This window comes from Podarcis tiliguerta (genome assembly GCF_965153285.1).
Source record: "Podarcis tiliguerta genome assembly, chromosome: 12".
Lineage (NCBI taxonomy): Eukaryota > Metazoa > Chordata > Lepidosauria > Squamata > Lacertidae > Podarcis > Podarcis tiliguerta.
The window spans coordinates 19,250,739-19,270,949 of NC_139545.1; the positions used below are offsets into that span (position 1 = coordinate 19,250,739).

The 20,211-nt window shown below is 42.1% G+C and overlaps 1 protein-coding gene across 1 annotated transcript in view; it reads right to left on the reverse strand.

Moving 5' to 3' along the window:
* Positions 1-20,211, reverse strand: part of RARB (retinoic acid receptor beta) — a 349,519-nt gene that overhangs the window by 205,279 nt on the left and 124,029 nt on the right. The window contains exons 3-4 of the mRNA XM_083405281.1: positions 18,652-18,738; positions 13,015-13,502 (exon numbers count right to left, since the gene is read on the reverse strand). Coding sequence (XP_083261407.1) covers positions 13,015-13,192 — 178 coding nt within the window. The 5' untranslated portion in view covers positions 13,193-13,502; positions 18,652-18,738. The remainder of the gene's footprint in view (positions 1-13,014; positions 13,503-18,651; positions 18,739-20,211) is intronic.

The following is a 20,211-nucleotide window of genomic DNA, read 5'->3' on the forward strand; positions in this document are numbered from 1 at the left end:
GTCAGCATCTCCCAGCCTAAGCTCCCTCATAGGGTTGTTGCCAGGATAAAATGAAGGTCCAGCAGTAATAACTAATGGAGATCATAAACTTTTGATCACATCCCATAGCATGCAGAACGTATCATTTAACCAAATAGCTGCTCAGCTGCCTGTATGCTCCTCCTCCGAGAAAGAAGGTTTGTTCCCAAGACATTTACAGAGCTGGCAGAGATGCATCTGAACTTTTGAAATGGCGTAGTTTACCGGCATGTTTGTGCTTTCCCCGGTGCTGAAACATTTTTTGGCTGCTTTGTTTACTAGAGATAAATAGGCTGAAAGACACTTAAATATGGTGAGACTCAGTGCTGTTAATACTGTGCGTGATTCTCACCATACCAAATATATGTAAGTGGGCACAGTTCTACAAAAATCGATAGCAATCATAGGATTGTTTTCTATTTTAAATTCAGGTGATGCATTGGAGTAGGTGTCACTCTTCATATCTATTCAGTAGTGTGTGTAATTTCTGACTGGGTTGCCCCAGCCACTCTGGGCGGCTTCAACAGAATATAAAAACACAGTGAAACATCAGACATTAAAAACTTCCTGATACAGGGTTGCCTTCAGGTGACTTCTAAAAGTCAGATAGTTGTTTATCTCTTTGGCATCTGATGGGAGCACATTCCACAGGGTGGGCGCCACTACCGAGAAGGCCCTCTGCCCGTAACTTCACTTATTGCAGTGAGGGAACTGCCAGAAGGCCCTTGGAGCTGGACCTCAGTGTGGAGACACTCCTTCAGGTATACTGGGCGGAGGCCGTTTAGGACTTTAAAGGTCAACAGCAACACTTTGATTTGTGCTCAGAAACGTACTGGGAGCCCATGTATGGAAGGCCTTGCTCTTTCTAACTCCCCTCAGGCCAAAGGCTCATGTAGTCCAGTCTCTTGTTCTCACAGTGACCAGTTAGCTGCATCTGTGAAGCCTGAGAGCAGGATCTGAGTGCGGTCTACCCACTTGCGATTCCCAGCAACTCATATTCAAAGGCATACTGCCTCCAATATTGCCATCATGGATAGAAACCGCCAACGTAAGATGATAAGACTAAATTTATACAGAGATGTGAAAGGCATAAGTACTCCTAATGCAACTAAAATGTAACACAGAAAGCAGTTCTTAGTTTAGATTGGGTAAAAGGCAATTAAACTGAACTGGGTCAATCTGTTCCTAGAAAAGCTACAGAAGGACTTGAACATGTTTAAGCAAACTGATTATCCAGAAATACTGTATTTTTTGCTCTATAAGACTTACTTTTTCCCTCCTAAAAAGTAAGGGGAAATGTGTGTGTGTCTTATGGAGCGAATGCAGGCTTTGCAGCTATCACAGAAGCCAGAACAGCAAGAGGGATTGCTGCTTTCTCTGTGCAGCGATCCCTCTTGCTGTTCTGGTTCTGAGATTCAGAATATTTTTTCCTTGTTTTCCTCCTCCAAAAACTAGGTGCGTCTTATGGTCTGGTGCGTCTCATAGAGCAAAAAATACGGTACCTTCTTTTGAGACCTTCTTCCAGCCTGAATGAAATTTTACATAATATCTTTAAATCCATGTAGTACTGTGTGATCCAGGTAATACTGTGATCCAGATAATATAAAAATTCTGCTGCTCAAGGTTTGAACTGGGGAAACGCACTCCAAAAGACACACCAATTCCTTGCATACACCAAAACTGCTGTGATTCAAAGTCACAGGCAAAGTCATTGGCGAGCTCAGAACACGGATATGAATCAAAGGATTTGGCAAAGTGCCAGACTTCTTGTCACAAGCTTCCAGTTCTCAGGAGTCTGCATAATTAGTCCCTGCCACAAACCAATGTCATTATTTATATAACATGCATTTGGAAAACCTGGGCTACACTCGGTGATTTACCATCTTCATAAAGTCAAACGCAAATCTTGTTTCCTCCCAGCCAGCTAGTCCACACTAAGTTATAGCGTAGCTAGAAGCGGACGTTTACAATTTCTTGTAAACAGGATATACCAAATATACTCTCGCTCGCTGTCATACGAAACTCTGGTGTGTTTTGTAGCCATCTTTCCTATTAATGGGCGGTTACAGACTTACAAAAGGACTCATCCTGACACTAGGAAAGTCCTGCCTCCTTGGCTGCAGTGGTGAGAGCAAAATCACTGCAAAATCAGCTGCTGCTGTGTCAGTGGAAGGGCTGGGTCTAGTAACAGCAGGGGAGCCCAAACACACAACAGTAGCACTTTTGTGGATGCTTTTATTGGGTGGGTGGTGGGTGGGAGGGAATTGACCAATCATGAACCATTTTATGAGCTGCAAATTGTGACCACAGTTACCAACGGCAACATAGCCTTCCTAGGATTGCCCTCAGGTTTTAGAGGCTGGTATGACAGGCTGTCAATACACTTCTAAACTTAAACAAGAAAACCTGCAGAAAAAAACTGAATGTGTTTACACAAACTGATTATCCGTAAACATTCTCATAACACATGTTTGCTATTTTGGAGGGGGCTCGGGCTTGAAAATATCCTTGGAATCTGAGAGGGGAGCACAAACTTATGAGCAGGAGGTGACTTTCGGAAGGGGGTTTTACTTTTAATTATGAGATGGTGGTGACTCCCTGCCCCCCCCCCTTCTTAAAAAGACATTTAGAAAGTGAAACAATAGCTTGGCTACATACATGGCTGCAAATGCCCCTGCCTCATGACATAGTGACAAAGGATGGGTATCTCTCAATTTCTTATTTTTCTACTCTTGTGTTTAGTTATCCACATCAGTTTGTTTGTATTTTTTTTAAGTCCTAATGAAAATTCTACAGTATTTTGGTACAAATTTCTCCTAACAGACATTTCTGCATGCAATTTTGCCTAATACATGCATTTTTAGAAAGCCATTTTCCCTAATTATATGCATTTTGTATGTTACTTTCAGTAATATATACATTTATATGCACACTTTACACTAGTATGCTGTATGCATTTTTGTACACAGTGTTTAGATGGAGAACTGCACCGCAAAATTCAGAGAAATATAATATAATATAATATAATATAATATAATATAATATAATATAATAGCAATAAATTATTATTTATTATTTATTCCCCCCCCCCCCAATCTGGCTGGGTTAACAGAATATTCTGGGTTAATATTCTGGGTTAACAGAATATTAAAAACACAATAAAACTTCAAACATCAAAAACTTCCCTAAACAGGGCTGCCTTCAGATGTCTTCTAAAAGTCAGATAGTTGTTCGCTTCCTTGACATCTGATGGGAGGGCGTTCCACAGGGAGGGTGCCACTACCAAGAAGGCCCTGTGCCTTCAAAATACATTTGAAGGATTCTTGTGTTTCACTTTGCACGTTGCTTCAGAAAGTACGTGCTGGGTAGACTCCCCTTTCAATGAAAACTGGACTGAATTGCTCCCCCATCCCTAACAAAGACACAGAAATCCTGGTTACATTCACAACTAGGTTTACAAGGTGGGAGGAAGCCAGGCTACCGGGTGCAGAGCTAAGCTCTGCCTTGGCTTTTTAAAAGTCTAAAAGCGAGGTGGGGAAAACAGAGCCCACTCTACCTGGTACTTGTAAGTAGAATTCACATACCATAAAAGCAGGTGAGATGCATTCCATCCACAAAGTGCTCAAAATTCTTCTCCCACCCCCACAATTTGTGAGAAAGAGCGTCACTAAAGGTGGGAGGGGGACATTGCATTTGCCCTATTTTTTTCATCATTTGGGTAGGTGAAGAAAGTCTTTTCCCATACATCTTTGTCTGCATTTTTGTTTACTTCCCCGAGAAAGAACAGAACATCTCGGGGAATGCAAGAGCAAAGTCACTGGGTGGAGTGGCACTCAGGGGTGCATTTAAGGAACTGACAAACTGTATCCATCTTTTCTATTATCTTGTACTCTGCCTGATGTTATCCTTCAAGTGTAGCACATCAATTGCTAGAAGCTTTCTTCATTAGATGGAGAAATGCATTACTAGTTTGGCTTCTGGATGATACATTACTCTAATGTATCATTAGAATGGCATGTCACATCAGCGGTGCACTATTGTGAAACATTATTAGAGCAATAGCTCATGCGATGCCAAATCCTACACGATGCCAAGTTCTTTCGAGGAGAAGTGCATTTGACTAATTTAAGGTGCCCATACGCTCATAGGAATTTATTAGTGGATTCAGTACTGTTGAAGGGCAGTCAAGTCCGGGAAAAGTCAACGTAGAAGTTAAGATTTCATGTCATCGTCACACTCTAGCATCCGATCGTCATGGGCAGAAGTGGGAACCTGTGACCCTGAAGACGCAGGACTACATCATTGGTGACCCTTGGCCATTCAGACTGGAGCTGATGGACGTAAACACCTAGAGAACCACAGGTCACCCAGCCATGGTCTGGTGTGACTAAGTGACCAACCTCCTTTTTCAGACAGAGACCCAAGACAATACAAATATAGCAAGCCAGATTTTCATAGCTACTGTGTGTAGGTTCTACAATAAGACAGCTAATGGACAAGACTGTTGGAAGAAACAAAACCTGAACTTCGCATCCAAATAATAATACATCTCCTTAACTTTCTCCAATGTAAGTCAGACCTGCAAAACATGGTAGAACTTTACCGGAGAAGAAGAAATAAAAGGGTATGGGTTATTTTTCTCCTCCGGTACCTCCCAGTAGAGAACTCTATGGTGCAATCACACTTAGATATGGATATCTTTGGATATCTGTTTCTAGATATAAAAGACAAGAGCAAGAACTGCACTGTTTTGTTGTGTGTGTGTGTGTGTGTGTGAGAGAGAGAGAGAGAGAGAGAGAGAGAGAGAGAGAGAGAGAAATGGTACAGTGGTACTTTGGGTTACAGATGCTTCCGGTTACAGACTCCGCTAACCCAGAAATAGTACCTCAGGTTAAGAACTTTGCTTCAGGATGAGAACAGAAATCATGCTCCGGCGGCGCGGCAGCAGTGGGAGGCCCCATTAGCTAAAGTGGTACCTCAGGTTTAGAACAGTTTCAGGTTAAGAACGGACCTCCAGAACGAATTAAGTACTCAACCCGAGGTATCACTGTATATTTTTTCTATTTTTAAAATGTATTTAATACTCAATGTTCTAAAAGTGTTGTACAATATGTCCCTGCACAGTAGATATTCATTAAAACAAAAATACAACTGAGATTCCTGAGAATCTGAGATTTAGCTGAGATTCCTGCATTGCAGGCGGTTGGACTAGATGACCCTTGGGTTCCTTCCAACTCTAAGATTCTATGATTCTAACCTTAAACCAATAAAACAGCATAAAAACATATAAAAAATAATTAAAAAAAAGATTCTGGATATTCATACACATAAATCAGGGTTCAATGCTATGGGTCGGTGAAAGCCTAGGCAAAAAGATAAGTATTTACAAGACATTTGAAGCAATTGCTGGTTGATAATAATGAGCTGGTTGATAATAAAAAAGGTGCCAGTACTCTGGGCGCCAAATTTCATTGGGGCCAGGAAAAACAATTACATGGAACTTCATTAAAATCTTGGTATATAGTTATTCCATGATGCATGATAATAACACCATGCTTGCAACACCTCACATTTTTTCTGTATTCTCAGTACCTGACAGTGCACGCCTGTTTTCACCACAGGGTCATACCATCCAATGTTCTGCCAGGACACTGGCTCACACCTCCTTCCCCAAGAAAGCCTTTGCTCAGCTTAGAGAAGGAGGCGTGATGCTCTGACGTGGTCCAAGAGCTCTTCCACCTCCCACCGAAAAAGGTGGCAGCACTGCATACCGTTGCGTACCACCAGAAAAAAATCTCTGGCTAGATGGACCACTGGCCTGAGTTTGCATAAGGCTTCCTTTGCTCCTGTGTTAGTGGAAGTGAACAGATGGAACTTGATCAACAGAGACAGATGAAGGCTCAAAGGATGTGAAATCCTCATGTTTTCTTTCCACAGTTTCTTGCACTGTGGCTACTTAGCCAATAACAACACAATCACCCGTGCCTTGAAAGGGAATTCATATTAAATTTTGTAAGTATATACAATTTAATCAATGATGCTACCACAACAAAATCTGTTTAGCACAGGCATATAGCTCTCTCATGTTGCCTTTTCAAGTACTTGTAACAGATGTTTGTGTCAATTGGTCTGCAGATACCACACGTGCTTATGGTCTTGAATAGAGTAACAGATGTACAATGCATTACCGTTTATATTTCCTTGATGAACTGATATTTTTGCATAGCTTACCGGGCAATTATAGCACTCATGCCACATAAGTGACTATTCAAGCAAAATGCTTTAATTTTACATGCAACAAATCCTGACCCCGAGGTTTCTGGATTCAAACACATTCCTTGAATTTTGATACATCTGTTTGTGTGTATTTAATATGCCATGTGCAGCTGTGTGTGTGTGTGCAACTCAAAATTAAACGCAGGAGAGCAGATCCAGATCACGACCAAAGCACACATGGAGTTTTCGAGGAGTTGCAGCTTGGGAGGGGAGAATTAAACTTTCCTCCTCAAGTACTATGGGCTCCTGATTCAGATCACCCAGTACGTAGTTTTGAGTTAAAAACAAAACTATAGAGAGGTGCACACACTAGGTATGTAACATGATGTGTAGAGGGTAGAGGTACCCCTGCCCTCGCGGGCCAGTCGTGTCTGACTCTGGGGTTGTGTGCTCATCTCGCTCTAGAGGCCATGAGCCGGCGCCGTCGAAGACACTTCCGGGTCACGTGGCCAGTGTGACGAAGCTGCAGCTGGCGAGCCAGCACCAGCGCAGCACACGGAAGCGCCGTTTACCTTCCCGCTATAAAGCAGTCCCTATTTATCTACTTGCACTTAGGGGTTCTTTCGAACTGCTAGGTGGGCAGGAGCTGGGACCGAAAAACGGGAGCTCACCCCGCCGTGGGGATTCGAACCGCCGACCATACGATCGGCAAGTCCTAAGCGCTTAGGTTTTACCCACAGCGCCACCCGCGTCCCTAACATGATGTGTAGTGTGAGCCTAACTTGTAAGAAGTCACAATCTTTGATGAAGTGGCCTCACGCAAGTGCTTTCTACATGGGAAGAACTTCATCATCAGAAAACACATGAAGATACACACACACAAACACGCACACACAAATTGTACAGATTTCACACACAGTTATAATAATAGTTATAATCCCCCAAGGGCCGGCCCACCCATGAGACAAGGTGAGGTAACCGCCTCGGGCGGCAGAATCTACAGGGGCAGCAGATCTGGCCTCCAAGAAATGCATCGGCAGCGCGGCGCACTCCTTGGAGGCCAGATGCGCTGCCCCTTCGACAGTCACTCCCCAGTGCCGCCTCCACAATGGGCTCTCAACAAATAGAAGGCACTGCTCATCTCCTCCCACCCATAAGGAGGAAGCAGCAGGGGCTGCCCTCCAGGGGTCTCCTGGGCTCTGCACACACACAGCCTGATTCAGAGCAGGCTAACAATTGGGAAACTTTCTCTGTTCTGTATTAGGTGGCACTCCCCCCTCCCAAGAGCTTAGGAGCACTCCTAGAACTGTCATTGTTTGTGGAGTCCCAGGTAGTCTCCATGGCAAAGGGTACCTACAACCAACCTCAGCAGGTAAGTCCACTGTGCCCTTTCCTAGACAACAAAAGCTTGGCCACTGTGACTTATGAGCAGCTCACCTTACTCTCCTGCTACTGACTTATCAGAATTCAGCTTCAGCTTATTGGCCCTCATCCAGCACGTCACTATGCCCAGTTGGGCTGCAATAGAGTTGCAGTCTTTGACTGGCTAAAGCAGGCATAGGCAAACTTGGCCCTCCAGAGGTTTTGGGACTACAACTCCCATCATCCCTGACCACTGGTCCTGTTAGCTAGGGATGATGAGAGTTGTAGTCCCCAAACATCTGGAGGGCTGAGTTTGCCTATGCCTGGGCTAAAGAGTGCTGCTGCTGGTGGAAGTAAGCATGCAGTGTTTGCCAAACCATTTTCCTCACAGGAGTGATTTGCAGAAACACTCTCATGGCTAAAAATCACAACATGGTAAGTGACCCTGAATAAATCATTTGTCCTTTACTAGACTGATCTGAACTACAAAGTATGCACAACTCTTATTTATATCAGTTGCACGTGCTAAAAAAATATTTGAAAGGAGCCCCCTTAAGGGCAAAATCAGCTTTCGTTTGTGTCTGTAGGCACCATAGTCACTGAAACACCCAGTGACAATCACTTACACAATATATCCATCCCAATAGTAGGATGGAAATCAGGGATATATTTATGGAATTCCCACAACGTCCATTCATATAATAGGAGAAAATAATGGTCTTATTAACTCTGACATCAAAAGTAGTGTGTGTTTTCTTTTTCCATTAGTTTTTGGCACTCAGTTACTGGCATTAGACTTCAGTACAAGAAGCCATAGGATTCATAACACTTATCAAACCATTTGCATTATATTCACTTTCAAATCCCAGTGATGTTATTTTTGTTGACAAGCAGTACATGTAGGAATAGGTGGTTGGGTTTTTTAATGTTAGACTAAGGTCTAGCTTTTGGCTGTTTTTGCCTGCCTTGCTTGCATAATCCTAAAGGTCTAATGTTATTTAATTTTAAGTAAATGGTAGAAAATTACACACACACACACACACACACACACACAGAGTAATAATACAACTTTCCTATAGGGAGGAATGAAGCATGTGTTTGCTTCAGGGAGTTTACAGTGACAGGATTTATCACAAGTTTTTTGAACCAGATAATTATGTTTGATAGCACATCTGGCAGCATCATAAAAACTTGAAATCCTAAGCTATTACACAGGAATTACTTTTGTAAATCATTTATGAATATTACCGATGTAAGCCTATTCTGCGTGTAGAAACAGTGACTCAAGGACAAAGAGGATGACAATGATTTCCCTTTGTCTTCGGGGCTCAACTGACTGTGTAACTGGCTCATCCTTTAAAGTCTGAGGTGCTTAATAAGCAGTTGAAAATAAGTGGATGCAACTCTAGACTAGTTTTCGTTATGCCCTAAAATATGCAACAAGGACACATAATTGATAGACAACGCAGGTGGCAGGCATTCCCTTTCCCCGTGGCATATCTTAAGTAAAACTTCGCTTTAAAGTGCCGCATTGAATTCTCACTGTAAAGCACACCTGAACATACAACAGGAAAACATATCATTAAAATTAATTATGACCGAAAGCCTTTACCCAAAGGGATCTGTGTAATCTATAATATTCACTTTCACTCCCAAAAAGGGAGCTTTGTGTTCAAACTATTAAGAAATATTGCCTACACTTCAGTGGAGAGATTTGTAATTGCTCAGATGTTTGCATGGGTCTGTCACACACACAGGGAGCTAATGAATGTACTACGAAGTTTGTGTGAATCATCTCTTTCTATTAAAATGAATGAGAAAGTCATTCTAAAATGAGGGCCACCAAGCATCCATGAAAGTCTGACTCAAAACAGATCACTGGACTGGGGATTTGAAGTGTGGAAAGGTACCGAGACTATTTTTTAGCTACAACAGACAGCTGCCTATTGGTGGGTTCATTAATGGTCTGCTGACTATGGGTGGTTTCATTCATACCTACAAGATGAAAACTGAGATGCAGTGATGGGCAAGTATCCATCACTGCAAGGATATGTTTTTTGAATATAGAATTTTAAAACAGAAGGTAAAATTTTAATATCTTACATGAAATAAACTTCACCAAATCTAGATATGATAAGGAAAGCATTAATAACTTCAAAACACATCATAAATCACAATTTAAACAAAAATTAACACTCAGCAGATCCCCCATATCATAAATATGGATCTGTCCAATATGGGGCAAAGAAGAAAAAGAAAAACCTAGCTTTATTCAGCCATTGTTCACAATTTCATGAGACAGTACCGATCCAACAATCTCTGACCTTCCTCAACAGTCTTAATAATAACCAATCTAAAAGGAAGCTCCCATTGTGAAGAGAAATGTACCACCCCTAGAGAGTCAGTGGACCAGACAAAGTGAGTGAGGGATGAGTGGCATGGAATATTACCAGGACCTCAGCTGTATATATTTAACCTACCTGAAACTCAGTCCAAAAGGTGTTCAGTTGGTAAGGAGAGGAAGTCAACATTAGTTCAATGATGGTGGGCAAGGTGAAGATTTTAGGTGCCATATTCAAACAAATACCTCCTCCAAAATCACTGGGTATCATATGCAGGCTTATTTTTATTTTCTAAATGCTGTGTTTGCATAAGCTCTGCCTGTTTCTCAATTTTTCACATCTATTCTAACAGACCCAGATATAAGATATGACTATAGAGTATGTTTTTTTTTAAGCAGCAGCACCATTTTCATAGACTGAGCCAATATGACCCATGTCCTACTGATCACAAGAGGCCTAATTTTTCAAGTCCTCTCCTACATTATCTTCCCCTTTGCTTGCATCTTACTCAGAAAACTACCATTTCAATGTTTTAAACAAAACATGGATTTACATGATTCTAAAAATGTGACAATTAGGATGAGGGCAACCAGGGCCCTGAGTACTTATTTTCAAACCTGCTTTGGTAAGAAAGAGTTTTATTCCAAAAGAAGCACAGTGTTCCATCATGCATACTATTGAATAAATCAGGAGGTTGATAGATACCAGCCTTTGCTTTGTTAGTGCTCTTCTTGGCCAACTAATCATTCTGGAATACTAATGTTCAACCTGACCACAGTGTTTCTTTTATTACTTTAACATTAATTGATAGCTCACCTTTATGAAAAGGTAATATTTTTCCTCCTATCGACCTTTATAACATTTTGACCAACCTCATAATTATTAAGTATTTTTCTAATGTTAACGTGAGATAAAAACAGAAGTTAAGTCATAAAGGTTGAGGTTAAGAAGTCAAACCCATTAGTATAATCGGTGGAACTAAATCTCCACCACAGATCTGTTTCTGTAGGCCACTTATGCTTCTAAAATTAATCTACTCAAAAGCGCTTGGAGGTGACTTGTGATAAGGCTTCTATTATTTGTCTGAATGATCAGTGGGCTGAGATATCAGCAGGCTGCCCTTTCTATAGCCAGACATTGCATCAGAAAAAGAGGAAGCTTCACTCTGATCTTATACAGCAGGCATATAAATTTATAGAAATTAATTAAGGGAACAAACTAGTAACATGAATGTACTCCCACAATCGACTGTATATCTCAGGCATAGGCAAACTCGGCCCTCCAGATGTTTTGGGACTACAACTCCCATCATCCCTAGCTAACAAGACCAGTGGTCAGGGATGGTGCGAGTTGTAGTCCCAATATCTGGAGGGCCGAGTTTGCCTACGCCTGGTGTATCTGCTTGTGTAGAAATCATGGTCTAAGATAACCATGGAGAAATCATGGTGGGACCATGTCAGCCTTCTTAAGACCAAAGCCAACTGATAACCTTTCCCTAAAGACAATACATCATGGGGCAAGGAATAACAAGGTCACAAGTAATGCAGACAACCATATGACCCATTCAAACTCACTGATGCTAATCCTCTGATCTGGTTATTTAGGAACACAGCAGGCTGCCTTATCATCCCGCTCAGTATTGTAAACACCGACTGGTAGTAGCTTTCCAGGATTTCAGATTCAGCCCAACTGAAGATGCCAGGGAACCCGGGACCTTCTGAATGCAAAGCAGGTGCTCTCGGACAGAGCCACACTGCTTATCTTTTTCCTTCCGGCACTTGCCAAGGCAATGAAGGAGGGGAAGGGGAGAGCCTGTTCCCCTAAATCGTTTCTACCAGCAAAATTGCTTCAGGATTAGCAAAAGGATATATTACAGGCTCAGATTCTAGTGCCCTGGAGTCACTTTTACTAATAAACAAAGATGTGGCTTTTCAGGCAGAGCTGCTCAAAGCCTAAGCAAAGGACTGCTGCATATCGTTATGCAGTAGGTAATTTGGCGCCATCCCACTGTTGTTGAACTACACCTCACTTTAGGCCCAGCTAGCATGGTTGATGTTCAGGAATGGTGGGAGTTAACAGTTCAGCAACATTTGTAAGGCACAACACTGGTGCCCTTGTAGGAGCTTCTTCTTTAAGCCCATCCCCTCCAAAACTAGCTAGTAGGGAGCCTCCTTTCAAGCAATATAAAATGTCATGATACTGTGCTGTCTCGGTCTACTGGATTATATATATTTACTGGAAATGGGGCATCATTCTTTTGAAAAGAATTAATTAACTTTTACAGAATTAATGCTACTAGGACTACTGGACTGGATGCTTTGTGCCCAATGTGGTTGGGAATGTTAGATTAGGACCAGGAGATCCCAGTTCGAATCTCCATTCATCCATGAACTTCATTTGGTGTATTTAAGACCAGTCAGTATCCTTCAGTTTACTTTGCCTCACAGGTTTGTTGTGAGGTTCATATTATTTATTTATTTTTAAATAGTTGTAGCCCGTCTTTCCTCATGGTTTCCAGGTGGCTTACAGAAATAGTAAAAACAAAAAGGAAAAAACAGCACAAATAAAAACAGCAATATATTAAAGGAACAAGAAAAACAACAACAACCAAAGCTGGCAATAACAATTTCAAAGCAGCTGCAGAGGCACCAAACATCATAAAAATGCAACTTAAAAAATTCAGAAGGGCGCCATATGATTATGATTGGCAAGCAATTTTTTAAAAAACAGCTTCAAAGTGGTTTTGGAAATAAGAAGGACTTCATGCTATCATGGAAGGCCAACAAGCAGAAAAGTAATAAATATATCAGAATAAATCTGCAGGCTAAGCAAGGGTTATCTGAATAAGCAGACATCATCACACCTACAGAACAACATACCCTATTGTTTTGCTTTTTGATGGATTCCTAGGCCAAAGCATCTATTGCACGAGTTTTGAGAAATGAAACGTAAAATTTCAAATAGATACACATGGCTGCTTTCTGTAAATTGTTTTTTTTTAAAAAAATAAGATTAACAACAAGCCAACTTGCATGACCTTCAATGCAGAAAGCATGAAAGAAGAATCAGAACTTACTTGCTGGTGATGGGGTGCTGCAGCCACTGGTTGGTGGGTTGCCTTGAATGCCATGCAGAGTCGAAAGGGAGAGTCCACCAATGACAGGAGGGAAAAGTAAAGGGTACGGCGGAGCTGGGTAATGAGTCATATGTCCATTGACTGTTGGTACCGGACACGTACGGCTGCTGGTAGACATGGTAATGCCTCAAAAGAGTGGAATGCTCAGGACCATTACTCCGCAGAAGAAAGGAAGGAGGGTATCAAGTCCGGCGATGCAGCATGAGAAAGTAACTCATCAGATGATTCTCTTTTTTTCCTCACTGCTGAATTCTTCCAGTCATCTTCCTGGTACATTCCTGCTGTGATGGCAAATCTCTCTCGAGCTGCTTCTTTTTTTGGAAAAAAAAAAAGTGATCACATATAGGAGACTGTTCAGTTCCTGTATCGCACCCTTTTTCTTCTTCCTGGAGTGGAAGTTTCACTCTACAGGTGGTTGCTGAAGTATCCTGCAGCAAGAGGAAGGAGGAAACAACCAGAAATAAATAAGAAAGCCTAGCAACTTTGCAAATTAATCTCTTGATTAATCCGTTTCCATGAGCTGCTGAATTAGGCCAGGATCCAGCAGACCCTTGAGTGAAAGGGAAAGAGAAAAAACATTCTCCACACAGGTGATTTCATAATTCTATGAACTGAGATGTGTAAAATGTTACTCAAGTCACTCAGTGTTTCCTGAGCGCTGAGCACATCCAGTTCTCCTTAGGCTGTTGGAGTCCCCTCTAGAATTCTCCCCTCAAAAGTATTGAGATTTCTACCAAAAAGACACCACACTAAAACACCACTATGTCATATTTTCCTCTTGGCATGGTGGGACCAATGTAAACCTAAAAGAAAAAATCTGCACAAATAAAAGACAGATCCTACCCCACAAAGAGGTCACACATACACTGGCCTCAGCCCAGTTCACCTGAAGGAGGGTCTCCACCCCCGTTGTTCTGCCCGGACACTGAGGTCCAGCTCCAAGGGCCTCCTGGAGGTTCCCTCGCTGCAAGAAGCCAAGTTACAGGGAACCAGGCAGAGAGCCTTCTCGGCAGTGGCACCCTCCCTGTGGAATGCCCTCCCCTCAGATGTCAAGAAAATAAACAACTTCCTGACTTTTAGAAGACACCTGAAGGCAGCCCTGTTTAGGGAAGCTTTTAATGTTTGATGTTTTATTGGATTTTTAATATTCTGTTGGGAGCCAACCAGAGTGGCTGGGAAAACCCAGCCAGATGGGTGGGGTATAAATAATAATAATTGTTGTTGCTGTTGTTATTGTTAGTTGTATCATCAACAACCACTATTACCAATGATACTTCATTCTGTTTCCCTCTCCCTGTTTTTTTTGTTCTTGTCCCCACAGCAGTCAGGTAGCGTTCCATGGCCTCTAAGCATGGTCATTCCTCCTTGGTCTGCTTCTGAGTCAATAAATAAATTATACAAACCCTGTAGGGTTTGCTGGACTAATGATAAACCAAAACTGTCTTGCAAATCTTGGGGTTCCCCTGAGTCTGCTGATGCCTCCCCACTGGTGCCATTTTGACTACATAAGCAATGACACTCATCTCTGAACATCAGCACAAAGAGCATATGATAACATAAGGCACTGATCACACCCCACTTGGGATATTATTTCAAACATGAAAGCTGTGAACCAATTCTCAGAGTCATTTGACAGCCAATCCCTTTTCCCAGGGATCTCTGATAATTGTAGCTTTATGAGGGGAGCAGGGGTCTCCTAACAACTCTCAGCACCTTTAAGGAACTATAACTCCCAATATTAGGGGAAGCCATGATGGTTAAAAGAGTTATGATATCACTTTAAATGTATGGTGCAGATGAGGTCTATCTGAAATATTCACAGGGATAGACGTTTCAGTGAAACAAAAACAGCAGCAAATCAGCTCTGCAACAATAAAACCAAATGAGAAATTAGGTGATGATGGCCAAACATCCAAATGTAAAAATTCTGTATTTTGTTTCGCTTTTCCTTTTCATCAAACTGAAGTGCGATGAATGTACTGTGTGTGTTTTTAATCTACGGTGCTTAAAAAGAGGGGCCTGTTAGGATCGAAACCTAATTTTTTCTCCTAAGATTGTCAATTTGTCCCCCCTCTAAAGCATCAGCAAGGACCACCCTGGAAATGAGAAATAGATTAGATAGCAACAGGAACTCAAATGAGCAGTAATAACAAATTAATGTGAATCTGCCTCCCTGCCTGCCAAGTTACATAGATGCAGAGTGTTCCTCAGTCGGGAAAAGTACCAAAGGTTATTAGCTGCATTAAGTCCAGTAATGCTGTCTGTGGAGCTCTTCACATTTATAGATACAGCTGAAGTATACAATTATCTTCTACAGATTCTAGAGCCCAGTAATCATGTAATGATGCAGGCGTATCTTTAGGATTAATGGAGGCCCAACAGATGCTCAAGGAAGCTCACTAGCCCTATTCAGTTGTTACTTGCTCATACAATTAATGCTAATGGGAGGGGAAGAGAGAGCGAGAGGCCTTGCCTCACTGTTGGGTCTTCACTAGCCTTGCCTCCCCATTGTCCACACTCTGGGGCAGAATGTGAGGTGAGATCCCAGGGACTCCAGCAGACTTCCAAGCCAGACTTCCAAACAGCAAGCAATGTGAGAGCAAAGATAGGCAGGTTAGCCAGGTCGATCAGCCAGGTAAGCAGGCATGATTCTAGGAAGACAAGCAGGCCAGGTGCCAAGAGGAATCGGAAGGAAACGCAAACCAAAGATTAGCTGGAGGATTAAACCAGCAGCACCCGCTACCTGAAGAACTTGAACTTCAGGTGCATGCCTGGATTACCTAGGATGTATATTAAACAGTTCCATACCCACCAGAATTTCTCCAATGAAAATAGGGATGCCCTATTCCACAAGAATAAGAATAAATTTATTTTTTATACCTTGCCTATTTGACTGGGTTGCCCCAGCCACTCTGGGCAGATTCCAACATATATGAAAACATTAAAAAAAAATTAAAAAACCTTCCCCACATAGGACTGCCTTCAGATGTCTACTAAAGGTTGCATAGTTACTTATCTCCTTTGCTCGGTGGGGGTGGTGTCACATAACAATACCCTCCAACATTTCTCTGATGAAAATAGAAACGTCCTAAGGAAAAGCTTTTGAATTATGGTGCTGGAGGAGACTCTTGAGAGTCCCGTGGACTGCAAGAAGATCAAACCGATCCATTCTGAAGGAAATCAGCCCTGAGTGCTCACTGGAAGGACAGATCCTGAAGCCGAGGCTCCAATACTTTGGCACCTCATGAGAAGAGAAGACTCCCTGGAAAAGACCCTGATGTTGGGAAAGATGGAGGGCACAAGGAGAAGGGGACGACAGAGGACGAGATGGTTGAATGGTGTTCTCGAGGCTACCAGCATGAGTTTGACCAAGCTGTGGGAGGCAGTGGAAGACAGGAGTGCCTGGCATGGTCTGGTCCGCGGGGCCATGAAGAGTCGGACACGTCTAAACAACTAAACAACAACAAGGAAAAGCAGGACATTCTGGGATCAAATCAGAAACCAGGACAGCTTCTGTAAATCCAGGATTGTCCCTGTAAAATAGGGACAATTGGAGGGTCTGCAGTCCTAGCAGCTGGTCAGTGAAAACACGTGGAATTGAGCCTGTTCACTAAAACAAGGTCGGAGAGGTCCAGCTAAACAACAGAATTCTAAAAAGATGCTTGTTGTCTACCTTTGAGAAGCAGATGGGAAAACTATTGATGGATCTTCCTGGCAACTAGAGTAGTAGGAGACTTAACATTTTAAAATGTTGATTGGTAGCCTCATTAAATCAATGAGACTGAGATGACAACCTACACACATTCAAAACAAATGAAGAGAGTGGGGGAAATCTACATATAAAGCAATTTCACTTGATAATAGAAATGAAATGATCTTTGCTAACTTGGCATAGGAGAAGGCCATGCTCTAACCATCATTTCACCACACCTTGGTACCAAAAAAAGCGAAGCAGGTATGTGGTGGGAATATAGAATACCAAACAAAGTCATCTCTACATTCAGTGCAGTTGCCCGAGTAAGAAATGTGGCTTGTGGCATTTAATCAATGAAATTTACATCAAGGTCACCTATTCTGAATGATCAAGAAGTCCTGAAATAAATAAAAAATGCTGCTTGTGAAACAATCATATTTCCAACTGCATTTCTGTTAGCCACAAACATGCAGAGCTAAGCACAAATTATCAAAATGTGCATAGCCAGTGGCTTTTTCAGCTACTTCAGAGGGAGGAGAAATGTCCCTGGGTTATGATCTATGCAGGCAGCACCTCCTGCACATCTGAATTTTAAAAATATTGTCTCTTTTTCCTTTTCTCCACATTCAGTACAAAGCACCAAGGTAGCATGTTTTAAACTTGTGCTGTCAAAGCACAAACTAGAGATCAAAAGAGATGATCTCAAATTCTTACCTGTGTTAAGATATAATTCAAAAAAGGCTTCTCAACCCCATTTACAACTAATTGGAGGACCCCTCTTGAAAGGAAGCGCTAACACGGCATGATTAACAGCAATCTGCCCCAGCAGTTGCTTATGTTCAGCAGTCAGCATGCGAATGCTTCCAACTTCTGCGCTATGTGGAATGAGGGAAATGGAAATCAGACTATGAGTAGACTTTTGTACTTACCCTTTGTCAGTATTGGATACACAATCAAGTCTTAAAGTGGAAGAAAACCACACTAAGGAGAATGTTTCCGGACCCCCTCCCCTTACAGTCTTGAAAATGGAAAGTGCAAGAAGGCTTAGATTCAGGATCTAGCATGGATGAGCAGGTGCCAGGTCCCAGGAAGGCCAATGAGAATGACATCAGACACCAACATTCCCTTTTCTTTCTTTTTAACTTTTTACTAGGGCAGTGGCTGCAGCTACCCACCATTTTCATCACCCCAGAATGCCGCTGGATTCTGCTACGTCAGAACCCAGATTCATTCTGGGGAAAAGAAGGTGGCAGTCAGCTACCACCCAAGTAAAAATATAAAAGAAAGGACTCCTGCTTATTGCACCTGGTAAGCTTACTGCGGACAAACGCCGGCTCCCTCAGCCCATAGAGCAAGATGAGCGCCGCAACCCCAGAGTCGGTCACGACTGGACCTAATGGTCAGGGGTACCTTTACCTTTACCTAAGCTTACTGGAATAGGGGACTGGGTGGTCCCAGGGGTCACCATTCTTAGGGTCACCTCAAACCTGGTGCTGACTTTGGGTGCAACCAGTTTCTACCAAATGTACAAGCTCTTCTCTATAACTCTTTCCACACTAATCACAAATGCTGGAGTGCAACATTCGCAGACTGACTTGTAGCTCTGTTTTCTAGGTGCAGAATGAAGAGGCCTACCTCTTCAATTCAGAATTAACAAATCATTTCATTCTGTGATAAGTAAGGAAGTGAGAATGAAAGAGGCAACTGTGACTATACATAAGATTACTTACCAGGGTTCTGGCATAAAGGAGAGGGTTGTTCGTTTCTGTATGTCTTGTTATATTAAGTTTCAATTTTGTGACTTTGTACAGTATGCATATCATTGAAAAACCAATTATATATTTTTAAGAAGTAATTAAGTAGCAAATGTCTTCCCCTCTCACCTGGTGACACCAGTATCTCCAGAGTCTGAGTGGTTCAAATTTCAAAAGAGGCTTGCTCCACCCAACAAGTCGATTCTTCAGTCTGCTCTGCAAGGTAAAAAAAAAAAAGGGGGTAAACCAGATCAGTTTTAAGACGACTTGCATCTCTGAAGACATGAATCATTGTGTTTGGGCTGGAACAGTAAAGTATCCAGAATGCCATAATGATGCAGAAACTTTGGGACACAGACCTGACTGGCCCCAAGTTATGGGAAAGACTGAACAGCTCCTCTCTCTATACTCCTCCACACCATCTCCCTCAACCAGACATCCATCCTACCTATTGGACCTTCACGTTAGTGAAATTGGTTTAAGCTTATTGGCCCTGATCCAACCTATTATAACCAGATCCAAGCACCGAGTCAGCACTTTTACAACCTTGCTAGACTCTGATGACTAATAGATCCTGGGTTACTTATTAACATCTGCTGCTTTTTGGTCCAGTTTGGCATGGTGCTCTATTTGTTCTTCTCAAGGGTTGTTTCGGACTAGACTTACTTCAGCACTGTCAAAAGACAAAGTCGCAAGTGACATCTCATTTAGGTCAAGAGGCGATGATTACTCTTTGGGGACATAAAAAGTGGATTGCGTAACTGAATAAACTTCCTACAGTTGTAAGCACACTTCCGCCAAAGAACATTATATTGAATTAAATGGGGCTTTTTACAAGGATTCTAATAGCGGCGTAAGAACAATTGCTCAAGATCATAAATTACTCATGGAAGCTGTGAGGTCTATTTCTCTGGAGGTTTAAAATGACAGGCATGGCTAAGTGTCTGCCATAAAGTTAAGTATACAGCCCACTTCTCTGGAGCAAGGGGAACGGCCTAATGTTCCCTTCCATCAGTATTGCGATGATCCTGGGGAGTTACAGATTCCAATTCTGGGGAATTGTAGGTGGATGTGGGCTAAATTTAAATGATACCGTGCCTACACAGATACCTCTGAAAATAAAGATGAGCAGCAGAGATGGCAGCAAATGACTATAAATTAAATTAATAAACTCCTTGAGCAGCAGCAAACGAGCTGTTCTTTTCCACACCACTGCACCAAAGATGGTTCTGAATGTAATGTTATTTTCCAGGAGATTTTATGCATAATTTATAAAAAAAAGTGTAGTAACGGAGAAACAACAACGAAATAAAAACCCAAAAGCAAAAGGGGGGACGACGACACTAGTGACTTGTGTATATTTTTTGCCAACAAGAAAGCAGCAAAATATTAGTACTCTTCTTCAGTATTTCCATAAAACCAGGGAAACATAGACAAAGGGCATACAATACACTATTTCACCTGGTAAATATTTCTACCGTGTTCTGAAGCTGGTAATCTCTTCCCTCATTCCCATTCTCTCCGATGCAGTGTCTCACTGCAAGAGGCTGATTCAATGGAAAGTAAGTACAGACAGTGAAAGGAAAAGAGGGTATGGCGTCTGTGAGGAAAATGAGACTGGAATACAGCCTGGGCTTCTGCAGAAGGTTGGTGCTGTGTAAACTGGCACAAGTCAGTTAGTGCAGAAGA